The sequence below is a fragment of the Telmatherina bonti genome, assembly GCF_933228915.1.
Source record: "Telmatherina bonti genome assembly, chromosome: 20".
NCBI lineage: Eukaryota > Metazoa > Chordata > Actinopteri > Atheriniformes > Telmatherinidae > Telmatherina > Telmatherina bonti.
In genome coordinates this window covers 4,320,100-4,340,504 of record NC_136618.1, presented here as the reverse complement: position 1 = coordinate 4,340,504, position 20,405 = coordinate 4,320,100, and the positions used below count along the sequence as shown (strand labels likewise).

The window sequence follows — 20,405 nt, the reverse complement described above, 5'->3', positions numbered from 1 at the left end:
CCTCTGACCATTTCTACGAACGTTCCCTCTGACCGTTTCCACCAACGTTCCCTCTGACCATTTCCGCCAACGTTCCCTCTGACCGTTTCCGCCAACGTTCCCTCTGACCGTTTCCGCCAACGTTCCCTTAAAGCGTTTCCACCAACGTTCCCTCTGACCGTTTCCGCCAACGTCCCTCTGACCGTTTTTGTCAACGTTCCCTCTGACCATTTCTACGAACGTTCCCTCTGACTGTTTCCACCAACGTTCCCTCTGACCCTTTCCACCAACGTTCCCTCTGACCCTTTCCACCAACGTTCCCTCTGACCCTTTCCGCCAACGTTCCCTCTGACCGTTTCCACCAAAGTTCCCTCTGACCGTTTCCACCAAAGTTCCCTCTGACCGTTTCTGCCAACGTTCCCTCTGACCATTTCTACGAACGTTCCCTCTGACTGTTTCCACCAACGTTCCCTCTGACCGTTTCCGCCAACGTTCCCTCTGACCGTTTCCGCCAACGTTCCCTTAAAGCGTTTCCGCCAACGTTCCCTTAAAGCGTTTCCACCAACGTTCCCTCTGACCGTTTTTGTCAACGTTCCCTCTGACCATTTCTACGAACGTTCCCTCTGACCGTTTCCACCAACGTTCCCTCTGACCGTTTCCGCCAACGTTCCCTCTGACCGTTTCTGCCAACGTTACCTCTGACCATTTCTACAAACGTTCCCTCTGACCATTTCTACCAACGTTCCCTCTGACCGTTTCTGCCAACGTTACCTCTGACCATTTCTACCAACGTTCCCTCTGACCGTTTCCACCAACGTTCCCTCTGACCGTTTCCACCAACGTTCCCTCTGACCGTTTCCGCCAACGTTCCCTCTGACCGTTTCTGCCAACGTTACCTCTGACCATTTCTACCAACGTTCCCTCTGACCGTTTCCACCAACGTTCCCTCTGACCGTTTCCACCAACGTTCCCTCTGACCGTTTCCACCAACGTTCCCTTAAAGCGTTTCCGATAACGTTCCCTCTGACCGTTTCCGCCAATGTTCCCTCTGACCGCTGACCCTTTCCACCAACGTTCCCTCTGACCCTTTCCACCAACGTTCCCTCTGACCGTTTCCGCCAACGTTCCCTCTGACCATTTCCGCCAACGTTTCCTCTGACCGTTTCCGCTAACGTTCCCTCTGACCGTTTCCGCCAACGTTCCCTCTGACCGTTTCCGCCAACGTTCCCTCTGACCGTTTCCGCCAACGTTCCCTCTGACCGTTTCCACCAACGTTCCCTCTGACCGTTTCCACCAACGTTCCCTTAAAGCGTTTCCGATAACGTTCCCTCTGACCGTTTCCGCCAATGTTCCCTCTGACCGCTGACCCTTTCCACCAACGTTCCCTCTGACCGTTTCCGCCAACGTTCCCTCTGACCGTTTCCGCCAACGTTTCCTCTGACCGTTTCCGCTAACGTTCCCTCTGACCGTTTCCGCCAACGTTCCCTCTGACCGTTTCCGCCAACGTTCCCTCTGACCGCTGACCCTTTCCACCAATGTTCCCTCTAACCCTTTCTACCAACGTTCCCTCTGACCGTTTCTGCCAACGTTCCCTCTGACCATTTCTACCAACGTTCCCTCTGACCGTTTCCGCCAACGTTCCCTCTGACCGCTGACCCTTTCCACCAACGTTCCCTCTGACCCTTTCCACCAACGTTCCCTCTGACCGTTTCCGCCAACGTTCCCTCTGACCGTTTCCGCCAACGTTCCCTCTGACCGTTTTTGTCAACGTTCCCTCTGACCATTTCTACGAACGTTCCCTCTGACCGTTTCCACCAACGTTCCCTCTGACCATTTCCGCCAACGTTCCCTCTGACCGTTTCCGCCAACGTTCCCTCTGACCGTTTCCGCCAACGTTCCCTTAAAGCGTTTCCACCAACGTTCCCTCTGACCGTTTCCGCCAACGTCCCTCTGACCGTTTTTGTCAACGTTCCCTCTGACCATTTCTACGAACGTTCCCTCTGACTGTTTCCACCAACGTTCCCTCTGACCCTTTCCACCAACGTTCCCTCTGACCCTTTCCACCAACGTTCCCTCTGACCCTTTCCGCCAACGTTCCCTCTGACCGTTTCCACCAAAGTTCCCTCTGACCGTTTCCACCAAAGTTCCCTCTGACCGTTTCTGCCAACGTTCCCTCTGACCATTTCTACGAACGTTCCCTCTGACTGTTTCCACCAACGTTCCCTCTGACCGTTTCCGCCAACGTTCCCTCTGACCGTTTCCGCCAACGTTCCCTTAAAGCGTTTCCGCCAACGTTCCCTTAAAGCGTTTCCACCAACGTTCCCTCTGACCGTTTTTGTCAACGTTCCCTCTGACCATTTCTACGAACGTTCCCTCTGACCGTTTCCACCAACGTTCCCTCTGACCGTTTCCGCCAACGTTCCCTCTGACCGTTTCTGCCAACGTTACCTCTGACCATTTCTACAAACGTTCCCTCTGACCATTTCTACCAACGTTCCCTCTGACCGTTTCTGCCAACGTTACCTCTGACCATTTCTACCAACGTTCCCTCTGACCGTTTCCACCAACGTTCCCTCTGACCGTTTCCACCAACGTTCCCTCTGACCGTTTCCGCCAACGTTCCCTCTGACCGTTTCTGCCAACGTTACCTCTGACCATTTCTACCAACGTTCCCTCTGACCGTTTCCACCAACGTTCCCTCTGACCGTTTCCACCAACGTTCCCTCTGACCGTTTCCACCAACGTTCCCTTAAAGCGTTTCCGATAACGTTCCCTCTGACCGTTTCCGCCAATGTTCCCTCTGACCGCTGACCCTTTCCACCAACGTTCCCTCTGACCCTTTCCACCAACGTTCCCTCTGACCGTTTCCGCCAACGTTCCCTCTGACCGTTTCCGCCAACGTTTCCTCTGACCGTTTCCGCTAACGTTCCCTCTGACCGTTTCCGCCAACGTTCCCTCTGACCGTTTCCGCCAACGTTCCCTCTGACCGTTTCCGCCAACGTTCCCTCTGACCGTTTCCACCAACGTTCCCTCTGACCGTTTCCACCAACGTTCCCTCTGACCGTTTCCACCAACGTTCCCTTAAAGCGTTTCCGATAACGTTCCCTCTGACCGTTTCCGCCAATGTTCCCTCTGACCGCTGACCCTTTCCACCAACGTTCCCTCTGACCGTTTCCGCCAACGTTCCCTCTGACCGTTTCCGCCAACGTTTCCTCTGACCGTTTCCGCTAACGTTCCCTCTGACCGTTTCCGCCAACGTTCCCTCTGACCGTTTCCGCCAACGTTCCCTCTGACCGCTGACCCTTTCCACCAATGTTCCCTCTAACCCTTTCTACCAACGTTCCCTCTGACCGTTTCTGCCAACGTTCCCTCTGACCATTTCTACCAACGTTCCCTCTGACCGTTTCCACCAACGTTCCCTCTGACCCTTTCCACCAACGTTCCCTCTGACCGTTTCCGCCAACGTTCCCTCTGACCGTTTCCGCCAACGTTCCCTCTGACCGTTTCCGCCAACGTTCCCTCTGACCGTTTCCGCCAACGTTCCCTCTGACCGTTTCCGCCAACTTTCCCTCTGACCGTTTCCGCCAACGTTCCCTCTGACCGTTTCCGCCAACGTTCCCTCTGACCGTTTCCGCCAACGTTCCCTCTGACCGTTTCCGCCAACTTTCCCTCTGACCGTTTCCGCCAACGTTCCCTCTGACCGTTTCCACCAACGCTCCCTCTGACAGTTTCCGCCAACGTTCCCTCTGACCGTTTCCACCAACGTTCCCTCTGACCCTTTCCACCAACGTTCCCTCTGACCGTTTCCACCAATGTTCCCTCTGACTGTTTCCACCAACGTTCCCTCTGACCGTTTCCACCAACGTTCCCTTAAAGCGTTTCCGCCAATGTTCCCTCTGACCGTTTCCACCAACGTTCCCTCTGACCGTTTCCGCCAACGTTCCCTCTGACCGTTTCCACCAACGTTCCCTCTGACCGTTTCCGCCAACGTTCCCTTAAAGCGTTTCCGCCAACGTTCCCTCTGACCGTTTCCGCCAACGTTCCCTTAAAGCGTTTCTACCAACGTTCCCTCTGACCGTTTCCACCAACGTTCCCTCTGACCGTTTCCACCAACGTTCCCTCTGACCGTTTCCGCCAACGTTCCCTCTGACCGTTTCTGCCAACGTTACCTCTGACCATTTCTACCAACGTTCCCTCTGACCGTTTCCACCAACGTTCCCTCTGACCATTTCTACAAACGTTCCCTCTGACCATTTCTACCAACGTTCCCTCTGACCGTTTCCGATAACGTTCCCTCTGACCGTTTCCGCCAATGTTCCCTCTGACCGTTTCCACCAACGTTCCCTCTGACCGTTTCCACCAACGTTCCCTCTGACCGTTTCCGCCAACGTTCCCTCTGACCGTTTCTGCCAACGTTACCTCTGACCATTTCTACGAACGTTCCCTCTGACCGTTTCCGCCAACGTTCCCTCTGACCGTTTCCGCCAACGTTCCCTCTGACCGTTTTTGTCAACGTTCCCTCTGACCATTCCTACGAACGTTCCCTCTGACCGTTTCCACCAACGTTCCCTCTGACCGTTTCCACCAACGTTCCCTCTGACCGTTTCCGCCAACGTTCCCTCTGACCGTTTTTGTCAACGTTCCCTCTGACCATTTCTACGAACGTTCCCTCTGACCGTTTCCACCAACGTTCCCTCTGACCGTTTCCGCCAACGTTCCCTCTGACCGTTTCCGCCAACGTTCCCTCTGACCGTTTTTGTCAACGTTCCCTCTGACCATTTCTACGAACGTTCCCTCTGACCGTTTCCACCAACGTTCCCTCTGACCATTTCCGCCAACGTTCCCTCTGACCGTTTCCGCCAACGTTCCCTCTGACCGTTTCCGCCAACGTTCCCTTAAAGCGTTTCCACCAACGTTCCCTCTGACCGTTTCCGCCAACGTCCCTCTGACCGTTTTTGTCAACGTTCCCTCTGACCATTTCTACGAACGTTCCCTCTGACTGTTTCCACCAACGTTCCCTCTGACCCTTTCCACCAACGTTCCCTCTGACCCTTTCCACCAACGTTCCCTCTGACCCTTTCCGCCAACGTTCCCTCTGACCGTTTCCACCAAAGTTCCCTCTGACCGTTTCCACCAAAGTTCCCTCTGACCGTTTCTGCCAACGTTCCCTCTGACCATTTCTACGAACGTTCCCTCTGACTGTTTCCACCAACGTTCCCTCTGACCGTTTCCGCCAACGTTCCCTCTGACCGTTTCCGCCAACGTTCCCTTAAAGCGTTTCCGCCAACGTTCCCTTAAAGCGTTTCCACCAACGTTCCCTCTGACCGTTTTTGTCAACGTTCCCTCTGACCATTTCTACGAACGTTCCCTCTGACCGTTTCCACCAACGTTCCCTCTGACCGTTTCCGCCAACGTTCCCTCTGACCGTTTCTGCCAACGTTACCTCTGACCATTTCTACAAACGTTCCCTCTGACCATTTCTACCAACGTTCCCTCTGACCGTTTCTGCCAACGTTACCTCTGACCATTTCTACCAACGTTCCCTCTGACCGTTTCCACCAACGTTCCCTCTGACCGTTTCCACCAACGTTCCCTCTGACCGTTTCCGCCAACGTTCCCTCTGACCGTTTCTGCCAACGTTACCTCTGACCATTTCTACCAACGTTCCCTCTGACCGTTTCCACCAACGTTCCCTCTGACCGTTTCCACCAACGTTCCCTCTGACCGTTTCCACCAACGTTCCCTTAAAGCGTTTCCGATAACGTTCCCTCTGACCGTTTCCGCCAATGTTCCCTCTGACCGCTGACCCTTTCCACCAACGTTCCCTCTGACCCTTTCCACCAACGTTCCCTCTGACCGTTTCCGCCAACGTTCCCTCTGACCGTTTCCGCCAACGTTTCCTCTGACCGTTTCCGCTAACGTTCCCTCTGACCGTTTCCGCCAACGTTCCCTCTGACCGTTTCCGCCAACGTTCCCTCTGACCGTTTCCGCCAACGTTCCCTCTGACCGTTTCCGCCAACGTTCCCTCTGACCGTTTCCGCCAACGTTTCCTCTGACCGTTTCCGCTAACGTTCCCTCTGACCGTTTCCGCCAACGTTCCCTCTGACCGTTTCCGCCAACGTTCCCTCTGACCGCTGACCCTTTCCACCAATGTTCCCTCTAACCCTTTCTACCAACGTTCCCTCTGACCGTTTCTGCCAACGTTCCCTCTGACCATTTCTACCAACGTTCCCTCTGACCGTTTCCGCCAACGTTCCCTCTGACCGCTGACCCTTTCCACCAACGTTCCCTCTGACCCTTTCCACCAACGTTCCCTCTGACCGTTTCCGCCAACGTTCCCTCTGACCGTTTCCGCCAACGTTCCCTCTGACCGTTTCCGCCAACGTTCCCTCTGACCGTTTCCGCCAACTTTCCCTCTGACCGTTTCCGCCAACGTTCCCTCTGACCGTTTCCGCCAACGTTCCCTCTGACCGTTTCCGCCAACGTTCCCTCTGACCGTTTCCGCCAACTTTCCCTCTGACCGTTTCCGCCAACGTTCCCTCTGACCGTTTCCACCAACGCTCCCTCTGACAGTTTCCGCCAACGTTCCCTCTGACCGTTTCCACCAACGTTCCCTCTGACCCTTTCCACCAACGTTCCCTCTGACCGTTTCCACCAACGTTCCCTCTGACCGTTTCCACCAACGTTCCCTTAAAGCGTTTCCGCCAATGTTCCCTCTGACCGTTTCCACCAACGTTCCCTCTGACCGTTTCCGCCAACGTTCCCTCTGACCGTTTCCACCAACGTTCCCTCTGACCGTTTCCGCCAACGTTCCCTTAAAGCGTTTCCGCCAACGTTCCCTCTGACCGTTTCCGCCAACGTTCCCTTAAAGCGTTTCCGCCAACGGTCCCTCTGACCGTTTCCGCCAACGTTCCCTCTGACCGTTTCCACCAACGTTCCCTCTGACCGTTTCCACCAACGTTCCCTCTGACCGTTTCCGCCAACTTTCCCTCTGACCGTTTCCGCCAACGTTCCCTCTGACCGTTTCCGCCAACGTTCCCTCTCACCGTTTCCACCAACGTTCCCTCTGACCCTTTCCGCCAACGTTCCCTCTGACCGTTTCCACCAACGTTCCCTCTGACCCTTTCCACCAACGTTCCCTCTGACCCTTTCCACCAACGTTCCCTCTGACCGTTTCTGCCAACGTTACCTCTGACCATTTCTACCAACGTTCCCTCTGACCATTTCTACCAACGTTCCCTCTGACCGTTTCCACCAACGTTCCCTCTGACCATTTCCACCAACGTTCCCTTAAAGCGTTTCCGATAACGTTCCCTCTGACCGTTTCTGCCAACGTTCCCTCTGACCGTTTCCGCCAACGTTCCCTCTGACCGCTGACCCTTTCCACCAACGTTCCCTCTGACCCTTTCCACCAAGGTTCCCTCTGACCGTTTCCACCAACGTTCCCTCTGACCGTTTCCGCCAACGTTACCTCTGACCATTTCTACCAACGTTCCCTCTGACCATTTCTACCAACGTTCCCTCTGACCGTTTCCACCAACGTTCCCTCTGACCGTTTCCACAACGTTCCCTTAAAGCGTTTCCGACAACGTTCCCTCTGACCGTTTCTGCCAACGTTCCCTCTGACCGTTTCCACCAACGTTACCTCTGACCATTTCTACCAACGTTCCCTCTGACCGTTTCCGCCAACGTTCCCTCTGACCGTTTCCGCCAACGTTTCCTCTGACCGTTTCCGCTAACGTTCCCTCTGACCGTTTCCGCCAACGTTCCCTCTGACCGTTTCCGCCAACGTTCCCTCTGACCGCTGACCCTTTCCACCAATGTTCCCTCTGACCCTTTCTACCAACGTTCCCTCTGACCGTTTCTGCCAACGTTCCCTCTGACCATTTCTACCAACGTTCCCTCTGACCGTTTCCGCCAACGTTCCCTCTGACCGCTGACCCTTTCCACCAACGTTCCCTCTGACCCTTTCCACCAACGTTCCCTCTGACCGTTTCCGCCAACGTTCCCTCTGACCGTTTCCGCCAACGTTCCCTCTGACCGTTTCCGCCAACGTTCCCTCTGACCGTTTCCGCCAACTTTCCCTCTGACCGTTTCCGCCAACGTTCCCTCTGACCGTTTCCGCCAACGTTCCCTCTGACCGTTTCCGCCAACGTTCCCTCTGACCGTTTCCGCCAACTTTCCCTCTGACCGTTTCCGCCAACGTTCCCTCTGACCGTTTCCACCAACGCTCCCTCTGACAGTTTCCGCCAACGTTCCCTCTGACCGTTTCCACCAACGTTCCCTCTGACCCTTTCCACCAACGTTCCCTCTGACCGTTTCCACCAACGTTCCCTCTGACCGTTTCCACCAACGTTCCCTTAAAGCGTTTCCGCCAATGTTCCCTCTGACCGTTTCCACCAACGTTCCCTCTGACCGTTTCCGCCAACGTTCCCTCTGACCGTTTCCACCAACGTTCCCTCTGACCGTTTCCGCCAACGTTCCCTTAAAGCGTTTCCGCCAACGTTCCCTCTGACCGTTTCCGCCAACGTTCCCTTAAAGCGTTTCCGCCAACGGTCCCTCTGACCGTTTCCGCCAACGTTCCCTCTGACCGTTTCCACCAACGTTCCCTCTGACCGTTTCCACCAACGTTCCCTCTGACCGTTTCCGCCAACTTTCCCTCTGACCGTTTCCGCCAACGTTCCCTCTGACCGTTTCCGCCAACGTTCCCTCTCACCGTTTCCACCAACGTTCCCTCTGACCCTTTCCGCCAACGTTCCCTCTGACCGTTTCCACCAACGTTCCCTCTGACCCTTTCCACCAACGTTCCCTCTGACCCTTTCCACCAACGTTCCCTCTGACCGTTTCTGCCAACGTTACCTCTGACCATTTCTACCAACGTTCCCTCTGACCATTTCTACCAACGTTCCCTCTGACCGTTTCCACCAACGTTCCCTCTGACCATTTCCACCAACGTTCCCTTAAAGCGTTTCCGATAACGTTCCCTCTGACCGTTTCTGCCAACGTTCCCTCTGACCGTTTCCGCCAACGTTCCCTCTGACCGCTGACCCTTTCCACCAACGTTCCCTCTGACCCTTTCCACCAAGGTTCCCTCTGACCGTTTCCACCAACGTTCCCTCTGACCGTTTCCGCCAACGTTACCTCTGACCATTTCTACCAACGTTCCCTCTGACCATTTCTACCAACGTTCCCTCTGACCGTTTCCACCAACGTTCCCTCTGACCGTTTCCACAACGTTCCCTTAAAGCGTTTCCGACAACGTTCCCTCTGACCGTTTCTGCCAACGTTCCCTCTGACCGTTTCCACCAACGTTACCTCTGACCATTTCTACCAACGTTCCCTCTGACCGTTTCCACCAACGTTCCCTCTGACCGTTTCCGCCAACGTTCCCTCTGACCGCTGACCCTTTCCACCAACGTTCCCTCTGACCGTTTCCGCCAACGTTCCCTCTGACCGCTGACCCTTTCCACCAACGTTCCCTCTGACCCTTTCCACCAACGTTCCCTCTGACCGTTTCCACCAACGTTCCCCCTGACCGTTTCCACCAACGTTCCCTCTGACCCTTTCCACCAACGTTCCCTCTGACTGTTTCCACCAACGTTCCCTCTGACCGTTTCCACCAACGTTCCCTCTGACCGTTTCCACCAACGTTCCCTTAAAGCGTTTCCACCAACGTTCCCTCTGACCGTTTCCACCAACGTTCCCTCTGACCATTTCCGCCAACGTTCCCTCTGACCGTTTCCGCCAACGTTCCCTCTGACCGTTTCCGCCAACGTCCCTCTGACCGTTTTTGTCAACGTTCCCTCTGACCATTTCTACGAACGTTCCCTCTGACTGTTTCCACCAACGTTCCCTCTGACCCTTTCCACCAACGTTCCCTCTGACCCTTTCCACCAACGTTCCCTCTGACCCTTTCCGCCAACGTTCCCTCTGACTGTTTCCACCAAAGTTCCCTCTGACCGTTTCCACCAAAGTTCCCTCTGACCGTTTCTGCCAACGTTCCCTCTGACCATTTCTACGAACGTTCCCTCTGACTGTTTCCACCAACGTTCCCTCTGACCGTTTCCGCCAACGTTCCCTCTGACCGTTTCCGCCAACGTTCCCTCTGACCGTTTCCGCCAACTTTCCCTCTGACCGTTTCCGCCAACGTTCCCTCTGACCGTTTCCACCAACGCTCCCTCTGACAGTTTCCGCCAACGTTCCCTCTGACCGTTTCCACCAACGTTCCCTCTGACCCTTTCCACCAACGTTCCCTCTGACCGTTTCCACCAATGTTCCCTCTGACTGTTTCCACCAACGTTCCCTCTGACCGTTTCCACCAACGTTCCCTTAAAGCGTTTCCGCCAATGTTCCCTCTGACCGTTTCCACCAACGTTCCCTCTGACCGTTTCCGCCAACGTTCCCTCTGACCGTTTCCACCAACGTTCCCTCTGACCGTTTCCGCCAACGTTCCCTTAAAGCGTTTCCGCCAACGTTCCCTCTGACCGTTTCCGCCAACGTTCCCTTAAAGCGTTTCCGCCAACGGTCCCTCTGACCGTTTCCGCCAACGTTCCCTCTGACCGTTTCCACCAACGTTCCCTCTGACCGTTTCCACCAACGTTCCCTCTGACCGTTTCCGCCAACTTTCCCTCTGACCGTTTCCGCCAACGTTCCCTCTGACCGTTTCCGCCAACGTTCCCTCTCACCGTTTCCACCAACGTTCCCTCTGACCCTTTCCGCCAACGTTCCCTCTGACCGTTTCCACCAACGTTCCCTCTGACCCTTTCCACCAACGTTCCCTCTGACCCTTTCCACCAACGTTGCCTCTGACCCTTTCCACCAACGTTCCCTTAAAGCGTTTCCGATAACGTTCCCTCTGACCGTTTCTGCCAACGTTCCCTCTGACCCTTTCCACCAACGTTCCCTCTGACCGCTGACCCTTTCCACCAACGTTCCCTCTGACCCTTTCCACCAAGGTTCCCTCTGACCGTTTCCACCAACGTTACCTCTGACCGTTTCCGCCAACGTTACCTCTGACCATTTCTACCAACGTTCCCTCTGACCATTTCTACCAACGTTCCCTCTGACCATTTCTACCAACGTTCCCTCTGACCGTTTCCACCAACGTTCCCTCTGACCGTTTCCACAACGTTCCCTTAAAGCGTTTCCGACAACGTTCCCTCTGACCGTTTCTGCCAACGTTCCCTCTGACCGTTTCCACCAACGTTACCTCTGACCATTTCTACCAACGTTCCCTCTGACCGTTTCCACCAACGTTCCCTCTGACCGTTTCCGCCAACGTTCCCTCTGACCGCTGACCCTTTCCACCAACGTTCCCTCTGACCGCTGACCCTTTCCACCAACGTTCCCTCTGACCCTTTCCACCAACGTTCCCTCTGACCCTTTCCACCAACGTTCCCTCTGACTGTTTCCACCAACGTTCCCTCTGACCGTTTCCACCAACGTTCCCTCTGACCGTTTCCACCAACGTTCCCTTAAAGCGTTTCCGCCAACGTTCCCTCTGACCGTTTCCGCCAACGTTCCCTCTGACCGTTTCCGCCAACGTTCCCTTAAAGCGTTTCCGACAACGTTCCCTTAAAGCGTTTCCACCAACGTTCCCTCTGACCGTTTCCGCCAACGTTCCCTCTGACCGTTTCTACCAACGTTCCCTCTGACCGTTTCCGCCAACGTTCCCTCTGACCGTTTCCGCCAACATTCCCTCTGACCGTTTCCACCAACGTTCCCTCTGACCCTTTCCGCCAACGTTCCCTCTGACCGTTTCCGCCAACATTCCCTCTGACCGTTTCCACCAACGTTCCCTTAAAGCGTTTCCGCCAACTTTCCCTCTGACCGTTTCCGCCAACGTTCCCTCTGACCATTTCCACCAACGTTCCCTCTGACCCTTTCCACCAACGTTCCCTCTGACCCTTTCCACCAACGTTCCCTCTGACCCTTTCCACCAACGTTCCCTCTGACCGTTTCCACCAACGTTCCCTCTGACCGTTTCCACCAACGTTCCCTTAAAGCGTTTCCGCCAACTTTCCCTCTGACCGTTTCCGCCAACTTTCCCTCTGACCATTTCCACCAACGTTCCCTCTGACCCTTTCCGCCAACGTTCCCTCTGACCCTTTCCACCAACGTTCCCTCTGACCGTTTCCGCCAACTTTCCCTCTGACCGTTTCCGCCAACATTCCCTCTGACCGTTTCCACCAACGTTCCCTCTGACCCTTTCCACCAACGTTCCCTCTGACCCTTTCCACCAACGTTCCCTCTGACCGTTTCCGCCAAAGTTCCCTCTGACCATTTCTACCAACGTTCCCTCTGACCATTTCTACCAACGTTCCCTCTGACCGTTTCCACCAACGTTCCCTCTGACCGTTTCCACCAACGTTCCCTTAAAGCGTTTCCGACAACGTTCCCTCTGACCGTTTCTGCCAACGTTCCCTCTGACCGTTTCCGCCAACGTTCCCTCTGACCGTTTCCACCAACGTTCCCTCTGACCCTTTCCACCAACGTTCCCTCTGACCGTTTCCACCAACGTTCCCTCTGACCCTTTCCACCAACGTTCCCTCTGACCCTTTCCGCCAACGTTCCCTCTGACCCTTTCCACCAACCTCTGACCGTTTCCACCAACGTTCCCTCTGACCGTTTCCACCAACGTTCCCTCTGACCGTTTCCACCAACGTTCCCTCTGACCGTTTCCGCCAACGTTCCCTCTGACCCTTTCCACCAACGTTCCCTCTGACCCTTTCCGCCAACGTTCCCTCTGACTGTTTCCACCAACCTCTGACCCTTTCCATCAACGTTCCTTCTGACCCTTTCCACCAACGTTCCCTCTGACCGTTTCCACCAACCTCTGACCCTTTCCACCAACGTTCCTTCTGACCCTTTCCACCAACGTTCCCTCTGACCGTTTCCACCAAAGTTCCCTCTGACCGTTTCCGCCAACGTTCCCTCTGACCGTTTCCGCCAACGTTCCCTCTGACCGTTTCTGCCAACGTTCCCTCTGACCGTTTCTGCCAACGTTCCCTCTGACCATTTCTACCAACGTTCCCTCTGACCGTTTCCACCAACCTTCCCTCTGACCGTTTCCGCCAACGTTCCCTCTGACCGTTTCCACCAACGTTCCCTCTGACCGTTTCCACCAACGTTCCCTTAAAGCGTTTCCGACAACGTTCCCTCTGACCGTTTCCACCAACGTTCCCTCTGACCGTTTCCACCAACGTTCCCTCTGACCGTTTCCACCAACCTTCCCTCTGACCGTTTCCACCAACGTTCCCTCTGACCGTTTCTACCAACCTTCCCTCTGACCGTTTCCACCAACGTTCCCTCTGACCGTTTCCGCCAACGTTCCCTCTGACCGTTTCCGCCAACGTTCCCTCTGACCGTTTCCACCAACGTTCCCTCTGACCGTTTCCGCCAACGTTCCCTCTGACCGTTTCCACCAACGTTCCCTCTTACCGTTTCCACCAACGTTCCCTCTGACCGTTTCCACCAACGTTCCCTCTGACCGTTTCCACCAACGTTCCCTTAAAGCGTTTCCGACAACGTTCCCTCTGACCGTTTCTACCAACCTTCCCTCTGACCGTTTCCGCCAACGTTCCCTCTGACCGTTTCTACCAACCTTCCCTCTGACCGTTTCCGCCAACGTTCCCTCTGACCGTTTCCACCAACGTTCCCTTAAAGCGTTTCCGCCAACGTTCCCTCTGACCGTTTCCGCCAACGTTCCCTCTGACCGTTTCCACCAACGTTCCCTTAAAGCGTTTCCACCAACGTTCCCTCTGACCGTTTCCGCCAACGTTCCCTCTGACCGTTTCCACCAACGTTCCCTTAAAGCGTTTCCACCAACGTTCCCTCTGACCGTTTCCGCCAACGTTCCCTCTGACCGTTTCCACCAACGTTCCCTCTGACCGTTTCCGCCAACGTTCCCTCTGACCGTTTCCGCCAACGTTCCCTCTGACCGTTTCCACCAACGTTCCCTTAAAGCGTTTCCGACAACGTTCCCTCTGACCGTTTCTACCAACCTTCCCTCTGACCGTTTCCGCCAACGTTCCCTCTGACCGTTTCTACCAACCTTCCCTCTGACCGTTTCCGCCAACGTTCCCTCTGACCGTTTCCACCAACGTTCCCTCTGACCGTTTCCACCAACGTTCCCTTAAAGCGTTTCCGACAACGTTCCCTCTGACCGTTTCCACCAACGTTCCCTCTGACCGTTTCCACCAACGTTCCCTCTGACCGTTTCCGCCAACGTTCCCTCTGACCGTTTCCACCAACGTTCCCTCTGACCGTTTCCGCCAACGTTCCCTCTGACCGTTTCCACCAACGTTCCCTCTGACCGTTTCCACCAACGTTCCCTTAAAGCGTTTCCGCCAACGTTCCCTCTGACCGTTTCCGCCAACGTTCCCTCTGACCGTTTCCACCAACGTTCCCTTAAAGCGTTTCCACCAACGTTCCCTCTGACCGTTTCCACCAACGTTCCCTTAAAGCGTTTCCACCAACGTTCCCTCTGACCGTTTCCGCCAACGTTCCCTCTGACCGTTTCCACCAACGTTCCCTCTGACCGTTTCCGCCAACGTTCCCTCTGACCGTTTCCGCCAACGTTCCCTCTGACCGTTTCCACCAACGTTCCCTTAAAGCGTTTCCGACAACGTTCCCTCTGACCGTTTCTACCAACCTTCCCTCTGACCGTTTCCGCCAACGTTCCCTCTGACCGTTTCTACCAACCTTCCCTCTGACCGTTTCCGCCAACGTTCCCTCTGACCGTTTCCACCAACGTTCCCTTAAAGCGTTTCCGACAACGTTCCCTCTGACCGTTTCCACCAACGTTCCCTCTGACCGTTTCCACCAACGTTCCCTCTGACCGTTTCCGCCAACGTTCCCTCTGACCGTTTCCACCAACGTTCCCTCTGACCGTTTCCGCCAACGTTCCCTCTGACCGTTTCCGCCAACGTTCCCTCTGACCGTTTCCACCAACGTTCCCTCTGACCGTTTCCGCCAACGTTCCCTCTGACCGTTTCCACCAACGTTCCCTCTGACCGTTTCCGCCAACGTTCCCTCTGACCGTTTCCACCAACGTTCCCTCTGACCGTTTCCGCCAACGTTCCCTCCGACCGTTTCTACCAACGTTCCCTCTGACCGTTTCCGCCAACGTTCCCTCTGACCGTTTCCACCAACGTTCCCTCCGACCGTTTCTACCAACGTTCCCTCCGACCATTTCTACCAACGTTCCCTCTGACCATTTCTACCAACGTTCCCTCTGACCGTTTCCGCCAACGTTCCCTCTGACCGTTTCCGCCAACGTTCCCTCCGACCGTTTCTACCAACGTTCCCTCTGACCGTTTCCGCCAACGTTCCCTCTGACCGTTTCCACCAACGTTCCCTCCGACCGTTTCTACCAACGTTCCCTCTGACCATTTCTACCAACGTTCCCTCTGACCATTTCTACCAACGTTCCCTCTGACCGTTTCCGCCAACGTTCCCTCTGACCGTTTCCGCCAACGTTCCCTCCGACCGTTTCTACCAACGTTCCCTCTGACCGTTTCCGCCAACGTTCCCTCTGACCGTTTCCGCCAACGTTCCCTCCGACCGTTTCTACCAACGTTCCCTCCGACCGTTTCTACCAACGTTCCCTCTGACCGTTTCATAAGGGACATACATAAGGGACGCGCGCAGATGACGTTCTTTGTAAGTGCTGGTCAGACAGCTGAATCCAGGCGGATAGGGGCGTTGTTGTGTGGTTCCAGCGGAAGTGCTGTTTTGTTAGTTCCTGTCCCCCCACTACAATCATTAACTGTTTTTTTTTTGTTGTTGTTTTTTTTTTTTTTTTGTCTTGTCCAGCATTTAGGCAAGCAGAATGATGGTCTATATATATATATATACATACACATACAAGCCAACTTTAGATGATAGTAACTAAACTATGAATGTAAAAAGTTAAATATAAATGAGAAACAAACAGAAATGAGAAAACCAGCTGCTGTTAGTGAATAAACCTGCAGACGACTCGGTGACTGTGTCACATGCAGAACATGCAGAGTGGAACGTGTTCAGAGAAGATCATGCCAGTGTGACCCCTCCCACACAAAGGCAAGAGGGACGCCAGGAGGACCCCCGAGACCCAGACCATCGGCAGCCATCCCCAGGCACAGACCCCAACCGCCCCCCCCCCGGAGCCAGCCATGCACCGACCCAGGAGGAGGCAGAGGGGGGTCCCAGCCAGAGACCCCCGCAGTCAGGGGGAACAGGCCCCAGCAGGCCCGGACCAGCGAGGACCGGCCCCGCCGGGCACCGGCCCCCCAGGGAGACAGAGCGCGGGCCCCCCACCCCCGCAGGCAGAGGGCCCAGCCCACACCGACGGAGGGCCGGGATCCCCAGGCCGCACCCCGAGCACCAAGACCCCCACCATGCACGCACACACACACACACACGCACACACATACGCACACACATGTGCACACACACACACACACGCACACACATGTGCACACACACACACACGCACACACATGTGCACACACACACACACACACACACACACGCACACATGCACCCACCCACCTACCCCCACCCACACGGATCCACACTTCCTCCTTAAACACACCCTATACACCCATTCTCTGACACACGCTCAAACTCACACTCTCCTACCCCCGTTCTTTATACACACACACCCCCTCACACACACATCCCTGCTCCCTCTATAATCACCCATTCTTCCATACACACACACCCCACTCTACACACACACCTCCCTACACCCCTCTATCCACATTCACACTCCTCATTGTACACCCACCCCATCACTTCCCTGTACCACCAACATAACCCCACATACACACCCCCACCCATCTGCATACACCCCCCCTTCCTCCTATCCCAGCGGCCATCCACTTTCCTAAATTCTTTCACCCTGATCCCCCCACCCCCCCTCTACCCTAACATTCAGTCACCACTTCATCCATTGGCTCATGCACGCCCTCACCTTTCTTTCCCAACGTGTCCCCTGTGAGATACCCCCGGGGGAGCAGGGGATAGGGGGGCCCCGATCAGGGCCCCACAACTACCCCCCACCCCTGTCAACGCCCCCCCCACCACTCCACACAGCAGCAGTCCCACCCCCGCTAGGCCAGCCCAGACCCAGGCCCACTGAACAGCACCATGAACTGGATTTAACTGGTTCGAATCATTAATTGGTTTCACTGGAAGCTGATCGCCATGTTTCCTGTCAATTATTGATCAGGAAGGCGTCTTTTAGACTTTGTTTTTTACGTCATTACTAAGCTGAAGTGAGACTTACTGGTCTGCAACCATCAATCTCTGCTCTGCTAATGACATTTTCCCAATTTTTATAAAAGAAAAGGATGATGAAGATTCAGACGGTGATGATGAGGATGATGATGATGATGAAGGTTACCTGGATCATTGAGCAGCATCACCAAATCAAAGGCCGTGTATCCATTCTTAGATCGAAGGTTCACGTCGGCTCCTTGACTCAACAAGAACTTGACAATGTTTTTATTCCTGACGGAGAAAAACGGAGGGAAGTGATGATGTCAGCGATGATGTCAAGAGCTGTTCTGCTTGTTTTCATCTTCCAACGGGTTTTTATAAAGTCAAGAATAATTTCTGCAGGATAAGTTAGCATGAGCTGGATAGAAGACATTCAGCTTCACAGTCAGATAAAAAAAAAAAAAAAAGATAACATTCAGACATTTAAAGACCTGTTAAAGACCTCAACTGTGATTGGACAGAAAGTCCCGAGAGCGGAACAATAAATCACATCACAGGTCCTACAATGTGAGGCGAACTCTGTACATTCATTTGCCCGTCTAAAACTTCTTTATGACGACTCCAACGTGGGCATCAACCAAACATTACTCATGACCGACACGATAAAAACCGACAAAACGTGGAATATTCAATAAGTGGCAATCCATCAATACCAACATCTATGTGACGCGGATCCATATGACACGGATCTGTGTGACGCAGATCCATAAGACACTGATCTATGTGTCAGATCTATGTGACGCAGATCCATATGACACGGATCTATGTGTCAGATCTATGTGACGCAGATCCATATGACACGGATCTATGTGACGAAGATCCATAAGACACTGATCTATGTGACGAAGATCCATAAGACACTGATCTATGTGACGCAGATCCATATGACACGGATCTATGTGTCAGATCTATGTGACGCAGATCCATATGACACGGATCTATGTGACGAAGATCCATAAGACACTGATCTATGTGACGAAGATCCATAAGACACTGATCTATGTGACGCAGATCCATATGACACGGATCTATGTGTCAGATCTATGTGACGCAGATCCATGTGACACGGATCTATGTGACGCAGATCCATATGACACGGATCTATGTGACAGATCTATGTGACGCAGATCCATATGACACGGATCTATGTGACGAAGATCCATAAGACACTGATCTATGTGACGCAGATCCATATGACACGGATCTATGTGTCAGATCTATGTGACGCAGATCCATGTGACACGGATCTATGTGACGCAGATCCATATGACACGGATCTATGTGTCAGATCTATGTGACGAAGATCCATAAGACACGGATCTATGTGTCAGATCTATGTGACGCAGATCCATAAGACACTGATCTATGTGACGCAGATCCATAAGACACTGATCTATGTGACGCAGATCCATATGACACGGATCTATGTGACGAAGATCCATAAGACACGGATCTGTGTGACAGATCTATGTGACGAAGATCCATAAGACACGGATCTATGTGTCAGATCTATGTGACGCAGATCCATATGACACGGATCTATGTGTCAGATCTATGTGACGCAGATCCATATGACACGGATCTATGTGTCAGATCTATGTGACGCAGATCCATATGACACGGATCTATGTGACGCAGATCCATATGACACGGATCTATGTGACGCAGATCCATATGACACGGATCTATGTGTCAGATCTATGTGACGCAGATCCATATGACACGGATCGATGTGACAGATCTATGTGACGCAGATCCATATGACACGGATCTATGTGACGCAGATCCATATGACACGGATCTATGTGTCAGATCTATGTGACGCAGATCCATATGACACGGATCTATGTGTCAGATCTATGTGACGCAGATCCATATGACACGGATCTATGTGACGCAGATCCATATGACACGGATCTATGTGACGCAGATCCATATGACACGGATCTATGTGTCAGATCTATGTGACGCAGATCCATATGACACGGATCTATGTGACGCAGATCCATATGACACGGATCTATGTGTCAGATCTATGTGACGCAGATCCATATGACACGGATCGATGTGACAGATCTATGTGACGCAGATCCATATGACACGGATCTATGTGTCAGATCTATGTGACGCAGATCCATATGACACGGATCGATGTGTCAGATCTATGTGACGCAGATCCATATGACACGGATCGATGTGACAGATCTATGTGACGCAGATCCATATGACACGGATCTATGTGACGCAGATCCATATGACACGGATCTATGTGTCAGATCTATGTGACGCAGATCCATATGACACAGATCTATGTGACGCAGATCCATAAGACACGGATCTATGTGACAGATCTATGTGACGCAGATCCATATGACACGGATCTATGTGACAGATCTATGTGACGCAGATCCATATGACACTGATCTATGTGACGCAGATCCATAAGACACGGATCTATGTGACAGATCTATGTGACGCAGATCCATATGACACTGATCTATGTGACGCAGATCCATATGACACGGATCTATGTGACGCAGATCCATATGACACGGATCTATGTGACGCAGATCCATATGACACGGATCTATGTGACAGATCTATGTGACGCAGATCCATATGACACGGATCTATGTGACAGATCTATGTGACGCAGATCCATATGACACGGATCTATGTGACAGATCTATGTGACGCAGATCCATATGACACGGATCTATGTGACGCAGATCCATATGACACTGATCTATGTGACAGATCTATGTGACGCAGATCCATATGACACGGATCTATGTGACAGATCTATGTGACGCAGATCCATATGACACGGATCTATGTGTCAGATCTATGTGACGCAGATCCATATGACACGGATCTATGTGACGCAGATCCATATGACACGGATCTATGTGACGCAGATCCATATGACACTGATCTATGTGACAGATCTATGTGACGCAGATCCATATGACACTGATCTATGTGTCAGATCTATGTGACGCAGATCCATATGACACGGATCTATGTGACGCAGATCCATATGACACGGATCTATGTGACGCAGATCCATATGACACTGATCTATGTGACAGATCTATGTGACGCAGATCCATATGACACGGATCTATGTGACAGATCTATGTGACGCAGATCCATAT

General features: G+C 53.4%; 1 protein-coding gene across 1 annotated transcript in view; it reads right to left on the bottom strand.

Moving 5' to 3' along the window:
- Positions 1 to 20,405, bottom strand: part of anks6 (ankyrin repeat and sterile alpha motif domain containing 6) — a gene marked incomplete at its 3' end in the record, with an annotated part of 85,762 nt that overhangs the window by 25,956 nt on the left and 39,401 nt on the right. Inside the window, exon 7 of the mRNA XM_079259579.1 lies at positions 17,372 to 17,478. Coding sequence (XP_079115705.1) covers positions 17,372 to 17,478 — 107 coding nt within the window. The remainder of the gene's footprint in view (positions 1 to 17,371; positions 17,479 to 20,405) is intronic.